Source organism: Musa acuminata, chromosome BXJ1-3 (assembly GCF_036884655.1).
Source record: "Musa acuminata AAA Group cultivar baxijiao chromosome BXJ1-3, Cavendish_Baxijiao_AAA, whole genome shotgun sequence".
NCBI classification, from domain to species: Eukaryota; Viridiplantae; Streptophyta; class Magnoliopsida; order Zingiberales; family Musaceae; genus Musa; species Musa acuminata.
In genome coordinates, this window is record NC_088329.1 from 33,873,008 (window position 1) to 33,897,345 (window position 24,338).

Genomic DNA, 24,338 nt, shown 5'->3' on the forward strand with positions numbered 1-24,338 from the left:
AAATTGCCTTGCAAGAAAGGAGGAATAGGAAAATGATAATCAAGTAAAAAAATAATGAAGAAAGATAATTTCAACTATTATCATCCAAATATTAAAAAAAAATCCTTAGTATAGCACTCATCTTATTAATGAATAAATGTAAGTAAAAGAGAAAAGATTAAAGGTATATAAATAACTTTTGAAGTGGATTTACTATATAATCATAGTAGCCATAATTTGTATGTTTGTATATATTTCTTCAAAATAAGTATAAGATACATCCAATGGTTTACAATTTGCACCTGTAGTGGTTGGAGTCTACTTAGTTTTAGAGGTCAAAAAATTGAAGCATGTGTATCATATCTTGAATTAATTTGTTTGTCCAAAAAAAATATATTTATGATGTTGAAGGTAAGAATAATACAATAGTTTATATAAATTAAAAATAAAAAAATTATATAGCTGGAATAGTTAAGTTGGTTAGAGTGTGTGGCTGCTAGCCACAAGGGTTGGAGGTATAAACCCTCCTTCAAGTTAATTAATAAAAATAATTATTCATATAAAAATAAAAACAATAAAATGTATTAATTAAAATATTTAGTTTTAAATTTATTTTTGGAAAATTAGTTTATAGAATGATAGAGTTGTTTGATGATTTTTTTAAATTTTCCATTAGAGTCTTATTTTGACCAATAAAAATTAAAAATATTAATAAAATTATAATTTTGTAAAAAAGATTTACTTTTACAATTTTCACATGGTCTAGTCATTAAAAGAATCTTAGCTCTTCCTCTAGCAAGCATTTTATTAATTTATTTCATTTTTCATTAGATGCTTATTTTGACTAATAACTTTTTAAAAAATAAAGGTATTTTTTTATTGGTAAATATTTGACTATACAATTTTCACATCATATAATCTAAAATCTATTCATAGGTAGCACATATTTTTTAATAAATTGTTTAATTTTCCCATTAGAATCTTCTTTTGTGAAATAAAATTATTATTTTATAAAAAAAGTATATTTAAAGCAAATATTTATTTTTGCAATTTTCACATCATCTAAATAATATACCTTTTGAATACTTTTTTTTGCCTTTCTTTTTTTTAGTATCTCTGTTGGGACCAATATGGAAGCATATAACTTTAACATTTTAGAAAAAAGCTTTACCTTTACAACATCCACATCATCTTATTTAAAAACCTTTCAAATATTCTTGGTCATTTGTAAATAAATTATAATAGAAAAAAAAAGGACTAACCTTTACAACTTCCACATCATTTAATCTCAATTTTTCAAAGCCTTTTCTTTTGATCTTTTAATTTACAATCTTATTTCGGAACAAATACAGATAGATAATTTATTATTATGAACTCAAGTAAATGTCAAACATCATTATTGCTTTCATAGTCAATAGATACATGTGTATGCTGTATTGTCATCTCCCATTTCAAACACATCATCAAGTGCATGATAAAAAATCCTCAAAACTACAAACATCACAAAGGTCAACATTCTTTTAACATTGTGGACATAAAAAGGAGTAGATTTTTGCATGATCAATATGGTCGTTGGATGTTCTATCACAATGTAGAAGTTGGATGTTCCCCGGATTACAGTATCCATAAAAGATAGCAATTGCAATCCTCCATCTGCATCATTCATTCAGTTCTTGTCCACAACATGCAGTGATCGATATGTTCTTCACACATACTTTGCACGAGACAAGTGCTAACAAACACAAACGTGGCTATTTGAAGACTTTTTGTTTGGTTCAGAAGGTTAACTTTCCACTGTAAACCTTATGGAATGGAGAGTGTGCCAATCTACACATGAAGAGCAGTTCTTGATGAGTTAAGGAGATACCAAAACGACCTCATCAAAGAGAATTAGATGTTGTCCTTTGCAAATTTGCATCAACTTTTTCTGTGCCCAGATGAAGCCATCAGAACACCCACAGCAACAACGAACATAAAGAGCATGCTCACAAGCAACACATATGTCCTCCTCGAAGACCTTCGATATTCTCCGAAAAGGACAATGCCCCAGAATGTGCTTACAAGTGGCAATGCCTGATTCATACAAAGAAATAGTTAGAAACAATATGTAAATCAGTTTATATGAACTTTTTTCATTTTCTTTTGGTACCATTATTGGCTACAAGTAATTTTCTTTTGTTGCCTAACATATTTAATAAAGCGCAGAAATTGTTTTCATCATCTAGCTGATTGTGAGGTTATGAAAATCTAGTTACACCGAGTGAATACTTCATTTTCCATTTTCATGCTTAATTCAGTTCTTCATGGATACATGAAAAAGATATCTACTTGTTCAAACCAGAATTCTTTTTTTTTGGAAGACAAGACTAAAGGAGCATATACATGATCAAGAGGGCATTAAAGTGAGTTTTACTATGAAGTTGTGGAAACAAGGTTTTTCATGCATCCAAGTTTTACAGCAAAACATTGTACACAGCAGAAAATAATTTCCCAGAATCCATGTAAAATAAAAAAACATGTAACTTGATTGTTTTTGTTTCTTTAATTGGTAAATAATTATAGAAAATTAGGATTCTGTAAATCAACTCAGCTTAAACACTTTGAAAATAATCCTGGAATCTATTATGGCTCTTTACTAGTTACAGGGTCCTACTCCTAGAGGCATCCACATACTAAAAGAGAGGTAAGGTCATTTTCAATTCATGATTGGCCAAACTAGGTTTGTCTATGATTATAAGATTCTTCTTTGGAAAGAAAAAGAGAATATTTCAGCAATGTTACAGCTCACGACCGCATATAACTTGTCAGAAAATGTACTATAATACACTAACCTGAACAGAATCAGCTGCAGCATATCCAGCAGCTTGCCCACCCATAAATTGAAAGCCATTTCCGAAACCACATAGCAATCCAGCCAGCAGAGCCCAGTGCCTGCCCTTCCAATCCTTGAGATAAGCAGTGAATGATGATCTCGGAAGACCGAGTACCGGCTTGTATAGAAAGTAGATGTTCAGACCGATCCCAACAATGAAACAGGAGCTGGAGAAGTAGAAGAATGCTGTGTAGACCACAAGGTGTGGCACACCTTGGTTTAATGTGTGCCATTGGTCATTGGTGGCCAAGTTGAATGCTGGAGAGAAGAGTGAGAAGCAAATGCCAGCAAAGAATACGATGCTGAGACCTAGAAATGTATTAGACCCTATCACCTGTAAATAGACATGATCACTGATCAATCTGAGATAATGTGTGTGTCTTCAATGCATGTAAATAATCCAAATGCATGAGGACCTTGGATCTGACCATTTACCAAGTAGAGTATATCTGGCCACTGCAGCAGCATAGGCTTCAGAATATTAAACAATTCAAACTACAGGAATTTGACAAAGCAAACAGATGCACATAAAAATCAAGTGCACGTATATAGATAAAATCTGGTCTCATACAACTTTATTCGTTTGTGTAAAATAATTGTTAAATTGTTCCAATGTATGCAAGACTTCTTGAACACATATTTTGGAGCATTATATGCACAGATCGATATGGCTAATACTGCATGCCAGTGAACAATCATGTGTGGTTGCTAGGTAATATTCCTGTTTGTTCTTTTTTTAAAATATTCTTGTCTACATCAAGCTTATATATTCTTTTTAAAATATTTTTATTAAAAAAATATGTACACGATCTCGACAGGAATTCTGTATGATCGCTGACCTTAATAGATCTTTTGTTCTCAAGCTGTATAAGGAATTCTGCAGTTCCAACTTTTGCTTTCTCAGTATTGATATTAGAGCCAGAAACCAAACCTCCATCTTCCAAGTCCCTGGGTTCATCTACAGCCAGAGAATTTAAGAAAAACAACTTAGAACAGAGAATGCTGGAAGTTATGCTTTAAAACTAAGAAACATATACTCAAAGTAGAACCTTTGTCTGGTAAATTCTTGCTGACTTCTTGATCCCTAGAATTGCTACAAACGAGTAAAAGTTGATCTTAATTGACAACCAAACTCAGAACAATTCAAAGGAAAAAATTTTGATCGCATTTCAAAAAAGCACAACTATAAGATCTTTATTCTACAAATTTCTAGCAGTGTCAATGATAACATCACAAACAGATGGTACATATTGATGGGCATGTAAACAACATGGCACAAACTTAGCAATAGTTTGTACAAAAGAAAAGTGCATCATAAAATGCCATTCTATCTTGTTGGCATGGATGGATGGAGGTAGCTGAATGGCAAAATACCTTGGCTAAGGAGCAAAGATGTGATGTACCCAAAAACTAGGATACCAAAATTATTTGCTAGAAATTATCTCATCTGATGATTTGGGATTGGGGGAAAGGAAAATGTAATTAATTATAGCTGCCCATAATAATTAAACAAGGCCCATTTAATTTTTTTGCTATGGGCATAATTCTCCTAGATATCTTTGATCTATCCTTGCCAATGATCATGTCAGTGAAGTTAACAAATTTAATTATTTTTTCCCTTTAGATTTCCTAGTCCTTACAGGTATTAAATGGATAAAAAGAACATTAGTTCATGAGGACACTATACCAAGTTTGGGACGTGGAGTTACTTGATGAGCCACTAAGTTTCTTTGTGTTGTCTGCAGCATTTGAAGAGTGAACTGCAGATCCCAGACAAACCGCAACAAGAAAGCAAGCAGCTCCAGGGAAAAGAATCTCAGCTCTGTTAATACGATCATCAAGAAAATAGTTCAATGTAGTTCCTGCATTTCAGACAATGGAGAAGAGTTTAGCTAAAACACACTAAGAAGGAGAAACAATATGCATTCTAGAGCAATCTTCCCTAATTAAGAATTGAAGTACATTCAATGTAGTGGACCAATGAGTTTCCACTACATAGTTCAGGCTTGTTTTCAAGATGGAAAGGAATAGATCAAGACATCCTAGAAATATTAGGTCATCTTGTTGGATAATTCTAGCCCATGAAATGCTAAAAAAATCCCTAATCTGGGCTGATGATGAAATTCGAGATAATGTTAAAGCATAAGAGTGTTTCTCATTCTTCTTTTCCTATAATATCACAAAGAGTATACTATGATTTATCAGTCACTACCTTAAGGCGTCCGAAACTTCAAGTACTATGGCACACACATCTGATTTAGGAACTATAACAAGTTAAATAAGAAACAGACTGTAAAATTATGTTGCAAACACATGGGATCTAAAGAGAAAATATTCAATTAAAAAAATCATCCGAACAATCTTTCCCTCTATTCTATTAAGTAAAATAAAATAAATTCTATAAAGTAAGTAAAATAGAAGTTGTTCAATTAACTAAACCTTTAGATGGCATGAGGTATTTACCAATAACTACGGTTATACTTGAACTTATAACTTCTGTTACTGAAAGACCAACATATGCCCATGCATACTGTGTTGATAAATTCCCAAGACTTAGAACAATTCCACCTGCCATTGCGAACAAGGTTGAAGGCCAGTTATCCTGCAAATATTCATTATCTAAATTTAGTCACAAGAAATTGAATCATTCAGTCAAGAAGTTATCAACAATTGAAATAGAGTGCCGGGTAACTAAATTATGTGGAAAGAAACCTACTATGTCCAGAAACCATTTTCAAAAATGATTATTTTACAGAAGAATAAACAGGTATTGAAATGAATTTTTAAAATCAAAGTAGCATGCAGTTTAAGCAACATATAATGCTAGAACTGGATTATAAGCCCACTCACCTTTGATCTTAAGCAAAAGACTCAATTAAAAAAAAAAAAAAACTGATTGAAACAAAAAGTTGATGTCACCTAGCAATTGTTTGACATGTTAAAAGCAGAAGAATTCAAAATTCTCCAATTCACTGTGCAGTTAGATACTTTTATAATACAAACAGGATTTCCTCTTGCTAACAATTCTTCTACAAGTGTACAGAATCAAGAAGGTACTTGAATCTAAGAGAAGAAAAATAAAATGTCAACTAAAACTAGAGGGCATGAAATAACCTGACCAAGCTGGGTAATGAAATTTGGCATCTCAGGTGTGCTGTCACCAATCTGGCCAAGTGTTAGGGCTATGATCACAGCAGCCAGGAGATTGGTTATGGAGTAGTCAAGGTAAGTGTGTTGAGGAAGACGACCCCTCCGCTCTAAAAGAGTCAGAACAGCAGGCCAGGTGCCCAAGAATAAAAGGGCAGCCAACATAAGTGCAATAGCACCTCCTTTATCTTGTACCAGGTACATCTTCAGTACTAGTTCTTGATCAGAGGAAGAGCCAAAGATAGATACCTGAAAGATTCACTGTCACATCCCAAAATGTTTTAACTCTGTACTAAGAAAATTATATTGTGAATAGATTACCACATCAAACTCCATAACTACATAGGTAATTTTTTTCACTAAATTTAATATTCTTATCTTTACAATACTGAACATTATCGACTAAAACAATTGCTGGAACTTGGTGGTGCTACTTAACCATAAAGAAGTCTCCTCCACCCAAGTATCAAATTTAATACAAGTCAGAATTTTCTCTACGGATAAATATAAATAAAAAACAAAATCATATCAGCAATTATGCTAGGTAGAACCTCCAAAGATTAAAAAACAAGAATAATTCTTATGAAATAAACACAATCATGCATCTCATGCAACATATCTCAATAACTGTCAAGTAATTTCACATAAAACATAGGCAGATATCGGATACCCAATGGAGTACTCTTCCAACAACGAATAAAAAGAAATGAGTTTTATATTCTCCTAATGGCAGATGAAAAGAACTCATATCGCACTCTCAAGAGTGGATGGAGTTGTGGTCTCTCGTCTATCGAAATGAGTTGTGTTCCCCTCTCAATAGTAGGAAACTGTCTAGTCAATATATTTGGTAGTCTACTAAACTTGGCCCTTGGCAGAGAAACAAAGGCCTCATCTATCATATGTCATAATCATTAATTCTCATTTGTTTCATTCATTCATTCATATATACATCCTAAGAAGTCATACAGTAAAATATCATGATCTACAATGCTTAATATACAACATGTGAGGCTCCATTGGTGGTTGCGCATTACGATGAGCTTAAAGCTCCTTTTACGAGGGCACTTCAAATATGAACCACTTATCATAGCTGCATATACCACATGGTAATAATCACATCAATATCATCGATGATAATTTTAAATTCTTAAAAATCACTAATTATTTTCAAATAAAAAATTCAAATAGAACTTTTAAATTATAAGTTTATGAGGTGTCGATCTCATTCCAATCCTTAATTGACCTAAACCTTAGCTGAATTGGTCCAACTAACTCGGAAACTTAATTCAGTTAGAACATCACTAAACTGACCTTAAATCCTCATAAGACTAATCTGAAATCCAAAAAATTGATTGTTAGACTTATGCATCCTTTTTTTTTCAAATAGTAAACAAAAGAAATTTAATTCTGAGGAAGGTAGAGAACCTGTCTTTTTCAAGGAGGCTTCTCTCCTCCCTCGTATCTCGTGGTTGTTAGGCTCCTCTTTACCCCAATGAAGAATAGAAGAGGAGCCTCACCAGCTTTATATATGAAGGGAGAGAGACGTTCTTCTCAAGAAAAGAAAAGAAAATTGATTTTTGGATTAATTAATTAATTAATTGATTTTCTAAATTGTCCACTCCGTTAAGGAAACCGATTTTAATTATTTCTTTAATCATAATGTACAAACAAGGATCAATCCAAATATAGCTGAATATCCGGTGATTACACCGAAGCAGGTTACCATATGGTCACACCCTTTGTCTCTAGATCTGCATTATTTATTCATCATCCATGATATACTAATGGAGGGCAAAGCAGAATCTGACAAACATTCTGAAGAATAGTGCATCAGATTAATAAGTTCGTCACACATGAGTTTTCTTATTGCAAATCAACTCCAAAAAAATTTCCTTTTAAATCTTATTTTCTTCTGAATAAAAACAACCCATATTCCAGGAACGAAAATGAAAAAAAAAAAAAAAAAAGAGAATGAAAATCACAAGCAACAATCTGGTGCCAAAGCCACATTAACAGAAACTGATGGTGGTCATAGAAGTTAGAAGCAGCACTCAAGAACTTCTAGTGTAAAAGTCAATCAGAAAAGGGTAAAATCATTACAATGGTACATAAAAAAAAACCTAGCATACTTTGAATGGAAAGGAACTCCAAAGAAGGAATCACATGTCAGAATAAACCCTCGGTCTTGAACAACAAAAAACCAGTCTTTCCAACAAAATTTTCCTGGGGAGAACATGACAACATATCCAAGAACATCTAAGCCGAAGGTAAAAGGATCCAAGTCAAAGATTCCATGCGACATGATCCGTCTAAAGAGTAGATAAGCCAAAGAACTCACCTTGCGGAGGAGAGTCACAGAGCAATTCTGGAAGAAGAAAGCGGAAGCCAGTTGGTGAATCTTCGAGGTATTAAAACCCAAGGAAAATGGCGATGAGATTTTGGACGAAAAGTCGCTGTTGGAATCTGACGACCGCAGCAGGCACTGATGGGAGGTTGGCGGATGATTGGACAACAGTTGGAATTGATTCACCTCATTGATGACCTCTCTGAAAATGACGACTATTTCTTGTCGTCCGATTGACTCACTGAACGGACGAGATGCAGGATCGGTAGATCCGGAGATTCGGGGAATCTCCAGGTCGAATCTCCATGGAACGGTGGTGGGTCAATGAATCACGTTTCTTTCTTTGTATTAATAAAATGTTATTGGTCAACACATCTCTCCGAATATAATGATTTTTTATTTGTCCATCACACACATATTTGATTATATCATTGAGATTGGTTCATGAACTTGTCCAATTCCTCAGGTGTGGTACGTAAGCATATTTAAAAATACCAGTATAAAAATATTATCGGGTTGTTTTTGTTCTTAAATCAATAAGATAATCTATTATTTATATATATATTTCGATTTCTATCGGTTTTTTAGTCCAAAAATAATCGATTAAAAAATATTATAAATTTAAAATATTATATGGAGGTGTCAAAAATATTATAAATTTATAAATTCTATGGTATGGAGGTGTCAAAAATATTATAAATTTAAAAATAATCGATTCCTCTAAGTGATATTTAAATCTTATACTTGAGGGATTCAACCGATCTATATAGCAAAATGACAACCCATTCATTTATAAACGGATCTATATATAGTATAATATACCTACACTAATTATTTTATTAGGAATATTTCAAGGAATTATGACAAATAAAAAGTGTATTTTGAAAAATATAAAAATATGAATATCTTTCCAAAAAAATCTCTCTTTTTTGGAATTACAATGAATTATTTGTCTTAAAGAATAAAAAATAAACTCAATTCAATATTTTTTATTGATATTTAATATTTGATATCTTAAAATGTTACTGTATTGATGTCGTTGATCGAGAGGTTGACACGACTTGATTCTATCCCAAAGGTACAAGCACATCTAAGTGGTCGACGTGATGGTCACGAGAGGCGGTTGCAATGAGGAGGGGTCGATGATGCAATTCGAGATGGATTTTGCATCATCCCGAGGTGTGCTTTGGTTTCATCGAGGTCCCTACACAATTGATCGTCGTCGAGGGTCCTAACTCGATCCCTCCGATGGTAAAATTAGTAGTGGAGTGAGAATAGTAAATTTTTTTCTTATCTTCCATCCTTCCTTAGGCTTATTAGTGGGTGGGTGGGGGGAGGGGGGGGAGCGATCGGTGGAGGGAGGCCGATGGCTTATTAGAGCCATCTCATGTGTCCCTCAAGAGCTCATTTATGTCGATAGTTGGTTGATATATATTCCTACGATGCATTATTAGCAAAGGACGACTGCATGCGTGTTGTTTGTCAGGCCTAGTGTTTGCCCGGGATAAGCATATGACGATCGTCTATGCTAAGCAACTAGAAGAAGGGGAAATGGGCTTTGTCGCCAAAGATTGATACCCCCTATGGTTGGCTCATATGGTCTTTCCCAAAATTGATAAGTTGCAGGGGAAGGGAGGCGTGCAGGTTCTCTTGCCCACATCATCATCTAGGTGGCAGCAATTTGCTAGGTGAATCGGCAAGTCAATGCCAATAGTAATTTATACTTTTATCAAATGTGCTTTTATCAATGAAGACATATATAGTAATTTATACTTGAGCGATTGGTGGAAGGTGGCCAATGGCTCATTTATATCGACTATTGATTGGTATATCTTTCTGTGACACATTGTTAGTAAAGAACGATTACAAGCATGCTATTTTGTTAGGGCTAGTGCTTGCCTAGGATAAGTGGACGACAGTCGCCTACACTAAGCATATGGAAGAAGGGGAAATGAGCTTTATCGCAAAAGATTAATGCATCTTACGATTGGCTCGTGCGATTTTTTCCGAAATCACAGATGATAAACGTCGTGTACCTATTGACAATCGTAAGATAAGGGAGGTGCACGGATTCTCCTACCCACATCATCGTCTAGGTGACAATGATTTGCTGGGTGACTCGGCAAGTCAATGCTTGCGCCATTACTTTTCCTATCATAAAAATAAATAAGATTTGATATTATTATAAATTCGCTTTTATCATGAAGACATATACAGTAATTTATGTGAAAATACATCATTCAATATTTACTATCACAACTTCATTATTTTTAAGGATTTCGAAAGGTTTGACTAAGTGTCCACGTTGACTTTTCGCAAGATTGATTACAAAGGGTCGAAATCCTGCTGCCAGGTTGGAACTCGGGGTGCTTGGTCGGTGCTCCAGTCAAAGTGTTGTCGTCTGATGATGCACTGAATCGATCACTCGTTTGCAGATTCATTCTTCGGAGTTGTTGGTGGATGATCGATGGGTGTTTGCCCCGAAGACTGGTAATCCTGTGTTGTATGCGGACGCCAAGAGGTTGCCCAATTCCATGTCTTGTTATTCTTCGATCGCTTCGGGGATCAAAGCTGCCATCGCTCAGAATTGTGTCCCTGTGGGTAAATCTATCCATGCCTACATGATCAAGATTGGGTCTTTGCAAGAAACAACCCTTTGGAACCATCTCCTCAACCTCTATGCGAAAGCCCGCTGCCTCGACGATGCCCGTGCGCTGTTCGACGAAATGCCTGAGCGAAACTTGGTTTCCTACTCGACCCTTATGTCTGCGATTTCTGGACTCGGCGATCCTATGTGTGCTTTGCGCCTCTTGTCCCAGCTGCGCAAGGCAGAAATCGAGCTCAACCAGTTCGTGTTTTCAGCCTCCATTGTGGCATGCCGGAAGCTCAGAAAGTTGGGTCTGGGCGAGCAAACCCATGCCCAAGTGATGGTCTCTGGATGGGGATCGGACTCTTTTGTCAATGCTGCTCTCATCGACATGTACTCAAAGCTTGGTGATCTGGCGAGTGCCGTCTCCCTTTTCGGTCTGTCTCCGGTCGAGGATCCTGTTATGTTCAACACGATGGTTAGTGGGTACGTAAGTTTTGGTGCCCATGAGGAGGCTCTGAGACTTTTCCAGCAGGCAAGACGGAGTTTTAATCTCCATCCTACAGAGTTTAGTTTTGGGAGTATGATTAAGGCTTGCTCAGAATTGGAGAGAAGGATCGGAGAACAACTTCATGGGCTTATTTTAAAGATGAGACTTGATTCAAACTGTTTTGTTGGAACTTCTCTCATTGATATGTATGGCAGATTTGGAGATACACAAAGCTTGGAAATGGTTTTCCAGAGTGTACAGACATTTGATGTCGCATTGTATAATGCGATGATTGGTGGGTTAATAAGAAATGGACTTGACACTTTTGCATTGGATTATTTCCATGAGATGAGGTCAAAAGGTTTCATCTCAAATGATTGCACCTTATCTGGTGTACTCAAAGCATGTGGTGGTTTGAAGTCTTTGGATTTGGGGAGGGCGATTCATGGGTTTGTTGAGAAGTCAAGTTTTCGGCAAGATGTGGTAGTTAACACTGCTTTGATTGATATGTACATAAAATGTGGTTCGATAAAGGAAAGTTGTCAAGTGTTTGGATGCATGCATAAACGGAATACTGTTTCTTACAATTCTTTGATCTCTGGACATGGGCAAGATGGGAATTACAGAGAGGCTTTAGCCCTTTTTAATGACATGAACTGTAAGCATATAGATGTTGATCTTGCTACCTTTGTTGCTTTGTTATCTTCGTGCTGTGGGTGTGAATGGGTCGTATATGTTCATGCAATTAAGCATGGATTTGCATCAGACTTGATGGTTAGAACTACACTGCTAGATGGTCTTTTCAAAGATGGTGCTGCCGACCAAGCTCTAGAGTTTTTCGATAAGATGCGAGAGAGAAACGTTATTTCATGGACTACAATGATATCAGGACTTACACTATCAGGTCACTATTCAGATGCAATGAAGTTTTTTAAAACCATGATTTCTACAGAAGTATCACCCAACAGTTTCACTTACTCAAGTGTTTTAAAGGCTTGTGGCCATTTAGCTGGTCCAGAGGAAGGAAAACACATTCATGCATGTGTCATAAAGCATGGGGTTATGGATGACTATACTAGCAGTGCTCTTCTGGACATGTATGCTAGGTGTGCAGCCCTGGAAGAGAGTAGAAGACTTTTTGATGAACTAACAAACAAGGACATAGTAGTCTGGAACACAATGATCACTGGATATGCACAACACGGGTATGGGCATGAGGCTCTAGAAATGTATGCTCTATTGGAAAAGGAAAATGTACATCCGAACCATGTAACTTTTGTTTCTCTTTTGTCAGCTTGCAGCCACCGTGGGCTAGTAGAAGATGGAATTCAGCTATTTGATTTGATGGTTTCTAAGCATGGTATCGTACCAAGCATGGAGCACTATGCATGCATGGTTGATTTGTTTGGCAGGTCTGGGATGTTAGATAGAGCAGAACAGTTGATCAATGGCATGCCTTTTGAAGCTGATGTTTCAATTTGGGCAACGTTGTTATCTGCTTGCAAACTTCATGGTAATTTAGACCTGGCCGAGCTAGCAAGAGACCAAGTTATGAAAATGCAAGGTGAAGATGTTCCTACAGTTGTGCTCATGTCCAATATGTATTGTGAAGTAGGAAGACAACATGATGCAGAAAATTTGAGGAAGATAACAGGATCACAAACGAGAAAGGAGCCCGGATTTAGTTGGGTTCACGCAGCAGAAGAGCCTTTGTACAGTTATGGTGCTACATAGGATTAAAAGCATTTTAGTAATGCATTGGAAAATTGCATCCAGAGGCCTCAATTCAAGCAAATTGTATCAGGATCCATCAGATTCCTGTGGTGAACCAACTAAGAAGAGCTCTTTTTGAAATGCAAGTTTGAGAGGTGTGATATAGTATCTCATATACTTTTGATTATGATTAGTAGTACCTTTTATGCTCACTCATTGTTAATATATTTGACATGGACCCTTCTTGCAGTCAGTGTTAAATATTGGCCACGTCCAACTGTTATGCATTGGTGAATAGCTTCTTTTGTTTGGAAGGTAGGCTATCTATTGCATTTTTTAGATTTAGTTTTTTCTTGATATCAGTCAGGTCTTTTGGGAAGTTATAAGCTTTTATATTACAGAATGACCAAGATATGGACCAAAAGGAGGCCAAATTTTCTCAGTCAATGTTCTGTTGCTAGAAAAAAGAGGACAAGTTTGTGCTCTTGATCCCCAGCTAGTCAAGTTAGCACAGTTGCTTCGATCATTTTCATCAAGTTTCCAAAATTCCAATTCATTTTGATTTTTGTAATTGCAGAAAATGGTGATAACAATATCTGCATATATTTTCTTAGCAGGTGAACTCTGTGATGAAAGACAGCTATCCTTAATATGTGGGGAAATTGTTATCTTAAGTTTGATTTAACTCATTGCTGCAAGAGCATACCAGTCAAATAAGGACAAAGGTGAACTCAAGACCAAAGAACAAGCTCCAGCACAGGAAGTCAAAATGTCTTTAATCTGAATCAAAGACTGCTTTTTATATTTAAGTTGACTCAAATATTTAGATAGTATTTATCCTTGATGCTTAGATTCTTCTAGCATGCTCTCAGTCTGCCTAGGCATCAGGGTATCAGAAACCTAGCAGCAATGTGATTACCATATACATAATCTATAAAATTTGCTGGGTTTCTTCACATGGAACATATAAGCTATATTAGAAACAATGATCATAGATCCTTTGTGACATAGGTTTAATTAATTGTATTCTTTCTCCTTTCAGGTTCAAGAGTATAGAACTGAAGATTTCTGTGGTAAAGATGTCATTAATCACTTCTTCTTTGTGAGTTAAGAAATGAGGTTCTGAGAAAACTTCCAATTTTCTTCAAGCTGATGCAGTATGGAGGTGAGAGCAAACTTCACAAGCTTCTCCTATGTCATCCAGGATTGGAAGATCAGTCAATCAAAACTTGTGCTTCTATGTTCGCTTTATCTGTCAAGTCATCACTTGATTATCATAATTGAGAATGGCAAGGACTGTTCATTTTAAATGTCAAATACTACTATTTGAGATCGAATACATAAATATTTATAGTGGTATCATCCCAGTAGCACAAAGCACAATCTGATGACATCAAAGCATGCCCTCAACAGGAGGGCTTATTATATAGGACATTTCGCAGGGCATCTATTGGTGCACGCAGCCAATCTATCATCTCGATCGACAACATCAGCCATCGACAGACCCAGCGAACTCCAAACAGATGCTTGACATGACTTTCACCATCGGAGCTATGAAGAGGACAGTCGTTTGGGAAAAATAAATGACGAGCTATGGAAAATCGATAGAGTCACTTAAGAAGAGTATGACATCCGACCTGACGTCGTGGAAGAATGGCCCAATGGTTGTATTCAAGTGTGTCAACGTATCGTAAGCTCAAACTATGAAACGCTCGGCAAAGATAGAAACGTACAGGTAGGGATGGAATGGTTGACCGATAAAAGGTCCTTAGCTTTCATATTGGAAGATTTTTTTTTCTCTTAAAGAAAAGAAAAACTATATCAAAGCTCCATAAAAAGTTAAAAGTATCTTTTTCATGTTAGAAATAGAGATTTCTTTTTCATGTTTGCTTTGCAGCATTAGAAGATGAATGATGTGGGTTAGACTCCGTTATGTAATCTAACCATGGAGTGAGAATCTTCTCAATCGTTTTGCAACAATAATAAAAAGCTTTACGTCTATGTCTTAATATCAAAATTCATCATATCGCTCGATGCAAGCGATGCATACCGATCTGATAGAGAATCAGTATGAACGGTACATATTGATATATCTATATGTCCCAATATATCATATGATGATACATTAATACGAATCGATACATACCATACTGATTATCAATCAGTACACTAATATAAACTGATAAGATAAATCATGCTTAATATATTTTATTAGTAATACATACAATTATAAGATATTTACATTTACACGCACCTCGATTCCGGTTAAACTTCACATTATTCCTATTCCACCTAGTATCTGTTCTAAACACATAATTATACACAAAAATTTACTTTAAAGAAGAAATTAGAACAAAACCACGTACACGAACACATTCCAAGAATTGCAAGAACGTTCATCCCCCCCAATCGGAGATCGAGACCCCATATTCCATTGGATTCCATTGGCTTCTTCAACAGAGATCAATGGAGAGGAGATCTTATGGGAACTCTTATAGCTTCTTGTTGCTGTGAATCAAACATACTCAACTTTGAGATATATGCTTTCCAGCGACATGATGATTTCTCTACTGGATGAGGATGAATCATGGATGAAGCAAGCAATGCCAATGCAGCACTGCAAATATTAGTCATGGACCAAAATCATTTGCTCAGCTTGAATTGACAAAAGACCAACATACACATCCATTCCTTGACACCGAAGGTTTTGTAAATGATTGAATTACTAAAAGCTTTTGCAGTCTTACCTGCAAGTTTGCTCTACGCTCACTATCCCTGCCGCATCCATTGGACAACTTGCTTCCAGGAGAATCTTTAGATGACATAAATTACCTTAAATGTCTGAATGACCAACTCTTGATCTACAAAACTTCCACTAATACAACCACCTTTGGAAGTACCATCAGAACAAGACATGTCAACAGCAATCACTGTAACTTACATAGGAAAAATAAGGCTTCCGAGTATATGAGAAAATAGCAGAATCACACAATTAACCAAGATTTTACCTGCTTGTCACATACTTAGTTAGTTTTGCCTAAGTCGTGCGGTACCCTTGCGTGTCCGTCCGCAAAGGTCAGTCTCCCCGAAACTTCCCAAGGTATCTTAGGACCTACAAAAGAGAAAACGGGTTAAAGAAAACGTCTTACTCCAGATCCACAAGCAAACATTTTAGAAAATACTTCATAGCCAATGTAAATTACAAACAGACTTTATAAGCTCTGAACAGTTGCACAACAAAAGGTCAAAATGGTCAACTATAGACTGAATATCTCTCACAAGTGTCTACATAATATAATCTTTATTTACAAGTCTAAAACGACCACCAAACCCAACTAAAATGAGGTTGTTAAGCTTTCGACCGTCCCTCTATACACTGTGCAAAGCATGAACATACCAAAAGACATGGACATACATAATCATTACATCAAACATTCTGTTTAGACTTTTGTCCGTGACATTCTCCCCCACTTATTCCTTCGACATCCTCGTCGAAGCCTTTACCGACACTGCAACTCCTCGCTTTTGTTGAGTCTTCAATCTTCTGCTCCAGCTGCAATGTGTCTCTTGGCTCCTAACTGCTTTCTGCTGCTGTTATTGAGTAGTCGAACTTTTGATCCGTCATGCTGCGTCAACTCCCCAATGACTCTGACTCTAGTGTGGGGTTGGCTAAGTTATGTTGATCCATGTTGGTTCCTGCAGATCCTTCAGATGAAGGAAAAGACAATCCTTACTATGTGCTAGTTTCTCAAATACCTCATACTGCTTGAACTGGGTGGATGTTTGTTGGAGCTTTAACGAGCATCGCCTCACAAACTTTTTGAAGTTTTGGGTCATTCTTCCATAAAATTTGCCCATCGACTCTTCTTTCACTTAGTTGTCACTTCCAAGTAGATTCGCATAACTTCCGCTTTCGATTGACATTCTATTGGGAAATGAAGCGGATAATCTACTCTCAGTAGCACTGATCACCATTAGTGATGATTTAATAACTATTGTCTTCCATTATCTTCGAAGGGTCTTTGAATCTATACAGAGCTCCTCTATTGGATAGATAAGAGAATTGGGGTGCTCAGTTTCGTCTATTCTCTTAAGAGTTGAGAAGGTAAATGTTACTTAACTTCACCCACCTCCTCGAGGGTTATACTCTATGTTTCGAGCTGGTTACTGGCCTTCGCCTGCTCTTTGCTCACACTTCTGAAGCACTCGAAGTGTTTGCATTCCTTGCATCAAGTTAGCTACTGTGATTCACCTTCTCAATGCTATCGAACTTCTGGATTGTAGAAAGTTTTCACCTCAACTTGGAGCAAGTTTCTTGTAGTTTTGGTCGCCTCTAGGATTGTATATTCTTCTCCATCAACCTTGTCGCCTACTCCACTGAGTAGTAAAGGTATAACACCATGTACTGCCTGCTTCATTCCTTGGTCGTGCACTCTTGCACAACCCGAAGTCCTTTACTTTCAGCTATCTTAATAAGAAGCTCGTTGACACCAGTCTTACGAAGTTCCTTGGCCTCTGCCTTTCAGCCTTGTCTCAGTACTTAGAGTTTGCCTCTGTACTTAGAGTTTGCCTTAGTAGTAACGTTCGCTTACTCGACCTTGTCCTCTGACTTGCCGGGCTCCCTTAAGCGAATATGGGCTCTGGAGCAGTCTAACACTCTAGCTACTACGATCATACCTCTGCATGATCAAGTCCCTCCCATGAGACTCGCTGGTACTTGCATTCGAACTTTTTTTCTCGATGGTACATAGCCCCCATATGCTGATGACCAATACTTTCATCCGATGTAAAATTCGATGCATGCATGGAAGACACGCCTCTGTAGTACCATGAACTTCACTCCTTGAATCCATAGCCCTTCTTGCCATCGTGTTGTTCACCGAAGTGGAGCTCCCAGTAGCTCTCGATCATACCTCAGAATGAGATAGTTCCTCACAGGACTAGATTCATGTGTATCGTATTGCCACAAACTGTTCCACCACGATTCGCTGCATTATGTCGCCTCCTGGTAACATCTACATTACATTCTGATCATTGTGGGATGAACTCGAATTGTGATCCCTCCATGTGTGGCCTCTGCCAACACATCGTAAGGCCTCTTCCACCTTCGATTTTGTTCGCTCCTTTGATAATCGACCTTCATCCACCCGCTCTCGGGTCACACTCAGACGAAACACAGCTCTAGGACAGTCCATCGCCTAGTAGCTCCCGAAGTCCACCGACTTCGCTAAAATTGGTGTACCATTGTCTGGATCCTAGGCCTCTACCCCTACCAACACAATCTCCACCGTGCATCGCTTCCTTCATGGCAACTTGAATGGTAGCACTATGGTATATTCTTTAAGAGTACTCGCTTCCGCGTTCTATTGCCTCGTGCCAAGGCCTTCTGAACCCAACTTTACCTCCGCAAGTTGAGTCTCCTTAGTTCCTCCATCAAATGCTTCTCCGAGATAAGGTGCATGAGCCCAGAAGCTCCCTTCATCTTTGGCACCATGCAAGATGAGTCTGTTCCATCAAAATGAAGGACCCATGGAACGATATGATCCCGCTCTTGCTTCTACAAGAGTTTATATCCTTGATCCCTATTCAAGGAAAGTAGTGTGCCTTCGCTCCATGTTACTTCTTTTATGCTGGCTCCCTTAATGCGACTTAGGTACTTCGCTAAGTTACCCCCAAGTTGCTCCGCTCGTCGTTTTGCATTGAGTTAATGGTAGCCCTCACGCCCACCATTCTACGGGTCAGCCCTCTATTGAGTCCGATCTCCATATCGACTCCAAGTGTGTCTTTATTTGTGTTACTTTGGGTCGCTCGCCCACTTGATCTCGCAATGCATCCACCAATGCATTCTTTCAAGCGAGATCATGCGATGACTCCTCGTCGCTCGCTCGATCCATTGAGCTTCGTGGAGTTATTGTTTTTGAGGTACTCCTCAATATGTGCGGTCTGTTGCACATGATTCTCCCTTTGGAGAACCAGGACTTATTCCTCCTGGATATCTGTCCCATTAGAGCAATATCTCTCTTCGTTTCCTTCTCTTTGAAATTTTCAGAGACCACCATCCCCTTGGGCTATTCCGACTTGCTAAATAAACTGTGCATTGTTCTGCATCTTGCAAACACACTTGCTAGGTTGTGACTCCATGTCAATACAGCCCCTGCTGCATCACTCAAGGCTTAGCAACATGTTGAACTCGCTGCACACTTCAGCCTCATACGGATATATTCTTCTTATGTCGAAGAGAAAGTTTCAATGCTCTATGGCGCCGAGTTTCGATCACATTGGGATGGCCACGAACATTCCATCGTCCGCATACAAGCCCTTGCATGAGTATTGAATTCTTCGAGTTAGCAATTCCTCTTATCTCTGTGAGCTTTGCACAACTCTTTCGGTCGCTGAGCAACTCATTCCACCTTTCATGGTCTCATCCTTTACCAAACGTCTTGCTTGCCTTGAGCACCATCAAGTATGGTTGTCAATGTCGAGCCGTAGCTCGAACTCAGCCATCCCAACCTTTGTACACTACGCATTCTTCCAAGCTTATTTCAAATAAGAATATGAAATCCTACTAAAACCCTCCATTTGAAAGAATGATGCAAGACTCTAGATCTTCTTTTATCTTTATAAATATACAAAGACCCTCGTAATAAAAGGATTAAACAACCATGGGTGTTAATTTTAAAGGCCAACACCCCTATGATGTTGTTTTAGCTTCATGATACGACAATAACTACTAGTCCCCGCTGATCCATGTTTAACGTCTTTATTCAGATCGATTTTTTCTTTAATTTTTTTAATCTTTGGCTGGAGGGGGCTGTTGAAAAAGCAACAAGAAAGATTGACCATGATCACAGGATATTGAGAAAGAAAAAAAAGACAATTGATCAATGATCAATTGATGCATCTAGAGTGAGAAGCAGAGAATCCGACTTCCATGCACAGGAGGCTTCCAAGTATGAGTACTGATAAGATATATTTTGGGTTCAAGATACGTCACATCTGTTCACCAACAAGTACAATCATGAAATTTGCCTAAACGGTTAACAATAGGAAACCTCTATAACTCTTTGGCACTCCAGTCGTACATCCAACATTGAGATCCTCTCTCTCCTCCAACCTGAAGCATATGAATCAAATGAAATTATCAAAGTGCAAAAATAAGGCTAGAAATATGGGCATTAGACCAAGGAGCCTTTGACTGTAAGAAAAACTTGCAAGGACATTAAATTCATCAGAGAACCATGTTGATCCAGGTCTTTCAGCAGTTTCACAACTAGGTTCAAGACAGTAAAAACATGCAAGGACACTAAATTCATCAGAGAACCATGTTGATCCAGGTCTTTCAGCGGTAATCTGCCTATGACCAACTCAAAACAATCATTATATTTCTTTAAACATTTCTTCCAAATAAAAATTTATGCAGTTTCCATCAAGTAAAAGTCATAAAATGGGGAAAGAACAAATGTCATCAGTGACATAATCTTCAAATTTTAATCCTGTTGTTCTTCCTGAAGTAGGAGCATTTAACTATCTAGAACAAACAAGTCTGGGCACCAAAAACCTAATGAGACAGGTTGTTTTCCCTTTCTGGATAATCTTATGGCATTTCACCAATCCATTTGGATTGAAATGTTAACCCTGCACGTCCAAATCCCGTAAGATAGATGACAACTTCATTTATGACAAACTAGACACCTTGTTTGTCGCCTACTTTAGAATTCAAGAGCCATAAACAATGTGAGATTCTTCACTTGTGTCAAAATTCTCAGTTACAAGAGAAATGTTGATCATATTCATGTTCTTGATACAGAAACAGCACATCATATTTTAATTATGCCATGGATAAATAATAAACTTGTTGGAATGAGAATATCAATTACATTTAATGCCATAACAGAAACAAAAACTTCTCCCTGGACTTCCTTTTATGGGAAAAATATTTCAGTAGCTTCTGCATGCTTCTTCCATGCTAGCATCTCGTATGTTTCAGTCTGTTTTGATGATGGAACTTGACTTTAAATTTTCAAAATTAGTCTTGACAAGTTTAATGTCTAATGGATCTAATATGTCTAATGATCTCATCTATTACTATTATTAGTATACTACCTTATTACATATCACCTGATACTCGTCTAGTAAAATTTCGAAAGCATCATCAGCACCATCAAGAACATCAAACTTCGAAAGAGCTAAATTGAGCTAAATGCTACAGTAAACATCAAATATAATGGTAAAAGGAAAAGAAAGATAAAATGAAAAATAATGGAATTTTGAATGTACCTCGATAAATCTATATATATTGTGGGAAAAAGTATGCGCCCATATTACATATATCTCACCCGTAAAATTCTGAAAAGCAACATTCAGACTTGAGAGATAAGAGAATTCAATCTATCAAGGACATACTATAATAATCTTGATGAATTTCAAGGGAGATGCTTACATATTTTCATGTTGCATCAGCAAATGGGAATCACTTTCCGAGTAACAGGAGAGGCTGCATGCATCCGCAAGTGCTGATTTAGCAATGGAGAATGTCACACTTTCATAAGCTTTAGTGGTCTCTCCTTTGAATACCTTAGCTGGTACAGCTGGAATAAGATGATGCATCAGCTGGGTTGTCAGGATTAGCCCTCTTCGTGACTCAGGAATCAAGAGGCCATCATCCATAGTTTCAGATCCATCATCAGCCTATATTAGAAAACAAGGTCAATAATATTCATAGTAAAAGTTTGGGATAAATGGCATTCGAAAATTGACTAACCAACCAAATTGATATAAATTTACAAACCTTCTCAGCCAATCGATTGAAATCCTGAGGCCAGTCCAACTCTGGCATACTGGAAAAGGATTCACATACTCAGACCATTCAGAATCAAAAAATATATTTTTTCTGAAAAGCAAAATACAAAAAAAAAGGATACTAATTAAGCAAAAACTCTGATATCAAGAACCATCACCTTATGCTTCGCAACTAGGTTCACAACTAGGTTCAAGACTGCATTCTGCCCATGAACAAATTTCTGATCTACATTTAAGCTCATCTGTGAAGCACTGGAACTAAAAGTCTTTTAGTGTGTTTCCTGTCACCTTGTTTAGATAAGAGACAGAAGCCTTCATGGATTGCACTTGATGAAGTAGCAAATAGCTTTGCTATAACGGCCCAAACTAGACCGGTACATACCACCCATACCATAACGTCGGACTGTCACGGACTTAACTGGTTTTGCCTAAGTCGTGCGGCACCCTTACATGTCCGTCCGTAAAGGTCAGCCTCCCCGAAGCCTCCCATTGTCCCTTAGGACCAACAAAAGAGAGAACGGGTTAGAGAGAACGCCTCAATCGGGATCTACAAGCAAACATCTCCGAAAAACACTTCATAGACAATGCAAATTACAAACAGACTTTACAAGCTCTGAACAGTTGCACAACAAAGGGTAAAATGGTCCATTACAGACCGAAAATCTCTCGCACGTGTCCACATGACACAACCTTCATTTACAAGCCTAAAGAGGCCACCAACCCAACTAAAATGAGACTATTAAGCCTTCGGCCGCCCCTCTACATGCTGTACAAGGCATGAACATGCCAAAAGACACGGACATACATAAGCATTACAACAAACATCTTGTTTAGAAGTTTGTCCGTGACATTCTCCCCCACTTATTCCTTCGACGTCCTCGTCGAAGCCTTTGTGAACACTGCAACTCCTTGCCTTTGCTGAGTCTTCAATCTTCTGCTCCAACTGCTCTCCACTGCTGAATTTGAGTAGTCGAACCTTTGATCCGCCATGCTGCTTCAACTCACCAATAACTCTGACTCTGGCGTGGGGTTGGCTGAGTTGTGTTGATCCTTGTTGATTCCTGCGGATCCTCCAAATGAAGAAAAAGACCATCCTTACTGCGCCAGTCTCTCAAATGCCTCATGCTGTTTGAACTGGGTGGATGCTTGTCGGAGCTTTAACGAGCATCGTCTCGCAAACTTCTGAAGTTTTGGGTCATTCCTCCATAAAATTTGCTCATTGACTCTTCTTTCACTTAGTTGTCACATCCAAGTAGGTTCGCATCACTTCCGCTTTCGATTGGCATTTCGTTGGGAAATGAAGCGGACAATCTACTCTCAATAGCACTGATCACCGTTGGTGAGGATTTGACAACTATTGTCTTCCATTATCTTTGAATGGTCTTTGAACATATGCAGAGCTCCTCTGCTGGATAGATAAGAGAATTGGGGTACTCGGTTTCGCCCATTCTCTTAAGAGTTGAGAAGGCAAAGGTTACTTGACTTCGCCCGCCTCCTCGAGGTTGTACTTCATGCATCGAGCTGGTTACTGGCCTTCGCCTGCTCTTTGCTCACACTTCTGAAGTACTTGAAGTGTTTGCACTCCTTGCGTTGAGTTAGTTACTGTGATTCACCTTCTCAATGCCATCGAACTTCTGGAATGCAGGAAGTTTTCACCCCAACTTGGAGTAATTCTCTCATAGGTTTGGTCGCCTCTGGGATTGTACCGTCTTCTCCATCAACCCTGCCGCCTACTCCACTGAGTAGCAAAGGTACAGCACCGCGTACTGCCTGCTTTGTTCCTTGGTTATGCACTCTTGCATGACCCGAAGTCCTTCACTTTCGGCTATCTTAATGAGAAGCTCATTGACACCGGTCTCACGAAGTTCCTCGGCCTCTACCCTTCAGCCTTGTCTCGGTACTTGGAGACTGCCTCTGCATGCTCCACCTCCTCGGCCCCTTTCACGACCAAGCGCTCTCCCTACATGAGAGCAAGGGATCAATGACTTTCACGGAAGTCCCGCCTTTGCGGTACCATGGCGCTGCCATGCCCATTGCCCTATTATCCGTCGCCTTGCATCTGCATCCCTTTTCTTCACGATCAGTAGATATATCTTCGTGGCACTCCTCTGAGTCCACCTCCATTCTAACTAATGCTTGATTTTGGGTAGCTAAGTCCCTCTAGACTCGTCGTCACTTCCTCGCCCCTTTCGACCCCCTGCTTTAACACCTCTGTGTTCTCCAAGTAGTCCGTTTGGTCGATGGAAAGACAGACTGCAACTCCCATGCATGGCCTCTGCCATCACGTTGTAGGGTTTGCACCGATTCTGTTCTCCTTAGCTTCCTTGGTAGCAACGTTCGCTTACTCGACCTTGTCTTCTGACTTGCCGGGCTCCCTTAAGCGAATATAAGCTCTGGAGCAGTCCAA

The 24,338-nt window shown here is 38.0% G+C and overlaps 3 protein-coding genes across 31 annotated transcripts in view; 1 reads left to right on the top strand and 2 right to left on the bottom strand.

Annotated features, from left to right (window-relative positions):
• Window positions 1-1,363: 1,363 nt before the first annotated feature.
• LOC135583846 (ureide permease 2-like) lies at window positions 1,364-8,484 on the bottom strand. 4 transcript variants are annotated; one of them, XM_065129796.1, is made up of 8 exons: window positions 8,337-8,484; window positions 5,966-6,247; window positions 5,315-5,453; window positions 4,539-4,713; window positions 3,901-3,944; window positions 3,691-3,809; window positions 2,811-3,185; window positions 1,364-2,052 (listed from the first exon to the last, which is right to left on the bottom strand). In XM_065129796.1, the coding sequence occupies exons 2-8, from the start codon at window positions 6,200-6,202 to the stop codon at window positions 1,897-1,899; spliced, it is 1,245 nt and encodes a 414-aa protein (XP_064985868.1). In that variant the 5' UTR covers window positions 6,203-6,247; window positions 8,337-8,484; the 3' UTR covers window positions 1,364-1,896. The 4 variants fall into 4 exon arrangements, with proteins under 4 accessions (XP_064985868.1, XP_064985874.1, XP_064985879.1 ...); XM_065129802.1 differs by having other exon boundaries at window positions 5,966-6,259; window positions 8,337-8,472; XM_065129807.1 differs by lacking the exon at window positions 8,337-8,484 and adding an exon at window positions 8,128-8,229.
• A 2,200-nt stretch (window positions 8,485-10,684) lies between these two features.
• Window positions 10,685-14,494, top strand: LOC135625273 (pentatricopeptide repeat-containing protein At3g02330, mitochondrial-like). Of its 13 annotated transcripts, none has more exons than XM_065129886.1 (5): window positions 10,685-13,287; window positions 13,383-13,447; window positions 13,534-13,857; window positions 14,175-14,205; window positions 14,282-14,494. In XM_065129886.1, the coding sequence occupies exon 1, from the start codon at window positions 10,877-10,879 to the stop codon at window positions 13,151-13,153; it is 2,277 nt and encodes a 758-aa protein (XP_064985958.1). In that variant the 5' UTR covers window positions 10,685-10,876; the 3' UTR covers window positions 13,154-13,287; window positions 13,383-13,447; window positions 13,534-13,857; window positions 14,175-14,205; window positions 14,282-14,494. The 13 variants fall into 13 exon arrangements, with proteins under 13 accessions (XP_064985958.1, XP_064985952.1, XP_064985948.1 ...); XM_065129880.1 differs by having other exon boundaries at window positions 13,534-13,636; window positions 13,747-13,857; window positions 14,175-14,494; XM_065129876.1 differs by having other exon boundaries at window positions 13,534-13,636; window positions 13,750-13,857; window positions 14,175-14,494.
• An 818-nt stretch (window positions 14,495-15,312) lies between these two features.
• LOC103978438 (uncharacterized) overlaps window positions 15,313-24,338 on the bottom strand; it is a 30,691-nt gene continuing 21,665 nt past the window's right edge. For 8 of the 14 annotated variants that reach the window (XR_010491977.1, XR_010491978.1, XR_010492007.1 and 5 more), the window contains 6 exons: window positions 21,921-21,969; window positions 21,573-21,820; window positions 21,410-21,478; window positions 16,141-16,244; window positions 15,880-16,062; window positions 15,313-15,749 (listed from right to left, as the gene is read on the bottom strand). The gene's annotated coding sequence lies outside the window, so the exon portion shown is untranslated. Of the gene's footprint in view, window positions 15,750-15,879; window positions 16,063-16,140; window positions 16,245-20,184; window positions 20,247-21,409; window positions 21,479-21,572; window positions 21,821-21,920; window positions 21,970-22,089; window positions 22,427-24,338 lie in introns of all 14 variants that reach the window. The other 6 variants (XR_010492001.1, XR_010491992.1, XR_010491976.1 and 3 more) reach the window with 6 other exon arrangements.

What these genes read in the sequence shown, in the direction of transcription:
- LOC135583846 (XM_065129796.1), bottom strand. Translation starts at nt 6,202, where the DNA reads ATGTACCTGGTACAAGATAAAGGAGGTGCTATTGCACTTATGTTGGCT. An exon ending in TCATTACCCAGCTTGGTCAG is followed by an intron (nt 5,454 to 5,965) that starts GTTATTTCATGC and finishes GAATATTTGCAG; the next exon opens with GATAACTGGCCTTCAACCTT. An exon ending in CAAGAATTTACCAGACAAAG is followed by an intron (nt 3,810 to 3,900) that starts GTTCTACTTTGA and finishes CTCTGGCTGTAG; the next exon opens with ATGAACCCAGGGACTTGGAA.
- LOC135625273 (XM_065129822.1), top strand. Translation starts at nt 10,877, where the DNA reads ATGTCTTGTTATTCTTCGATCGCTTCGGGGATCAAAGCTGCCATCGCT.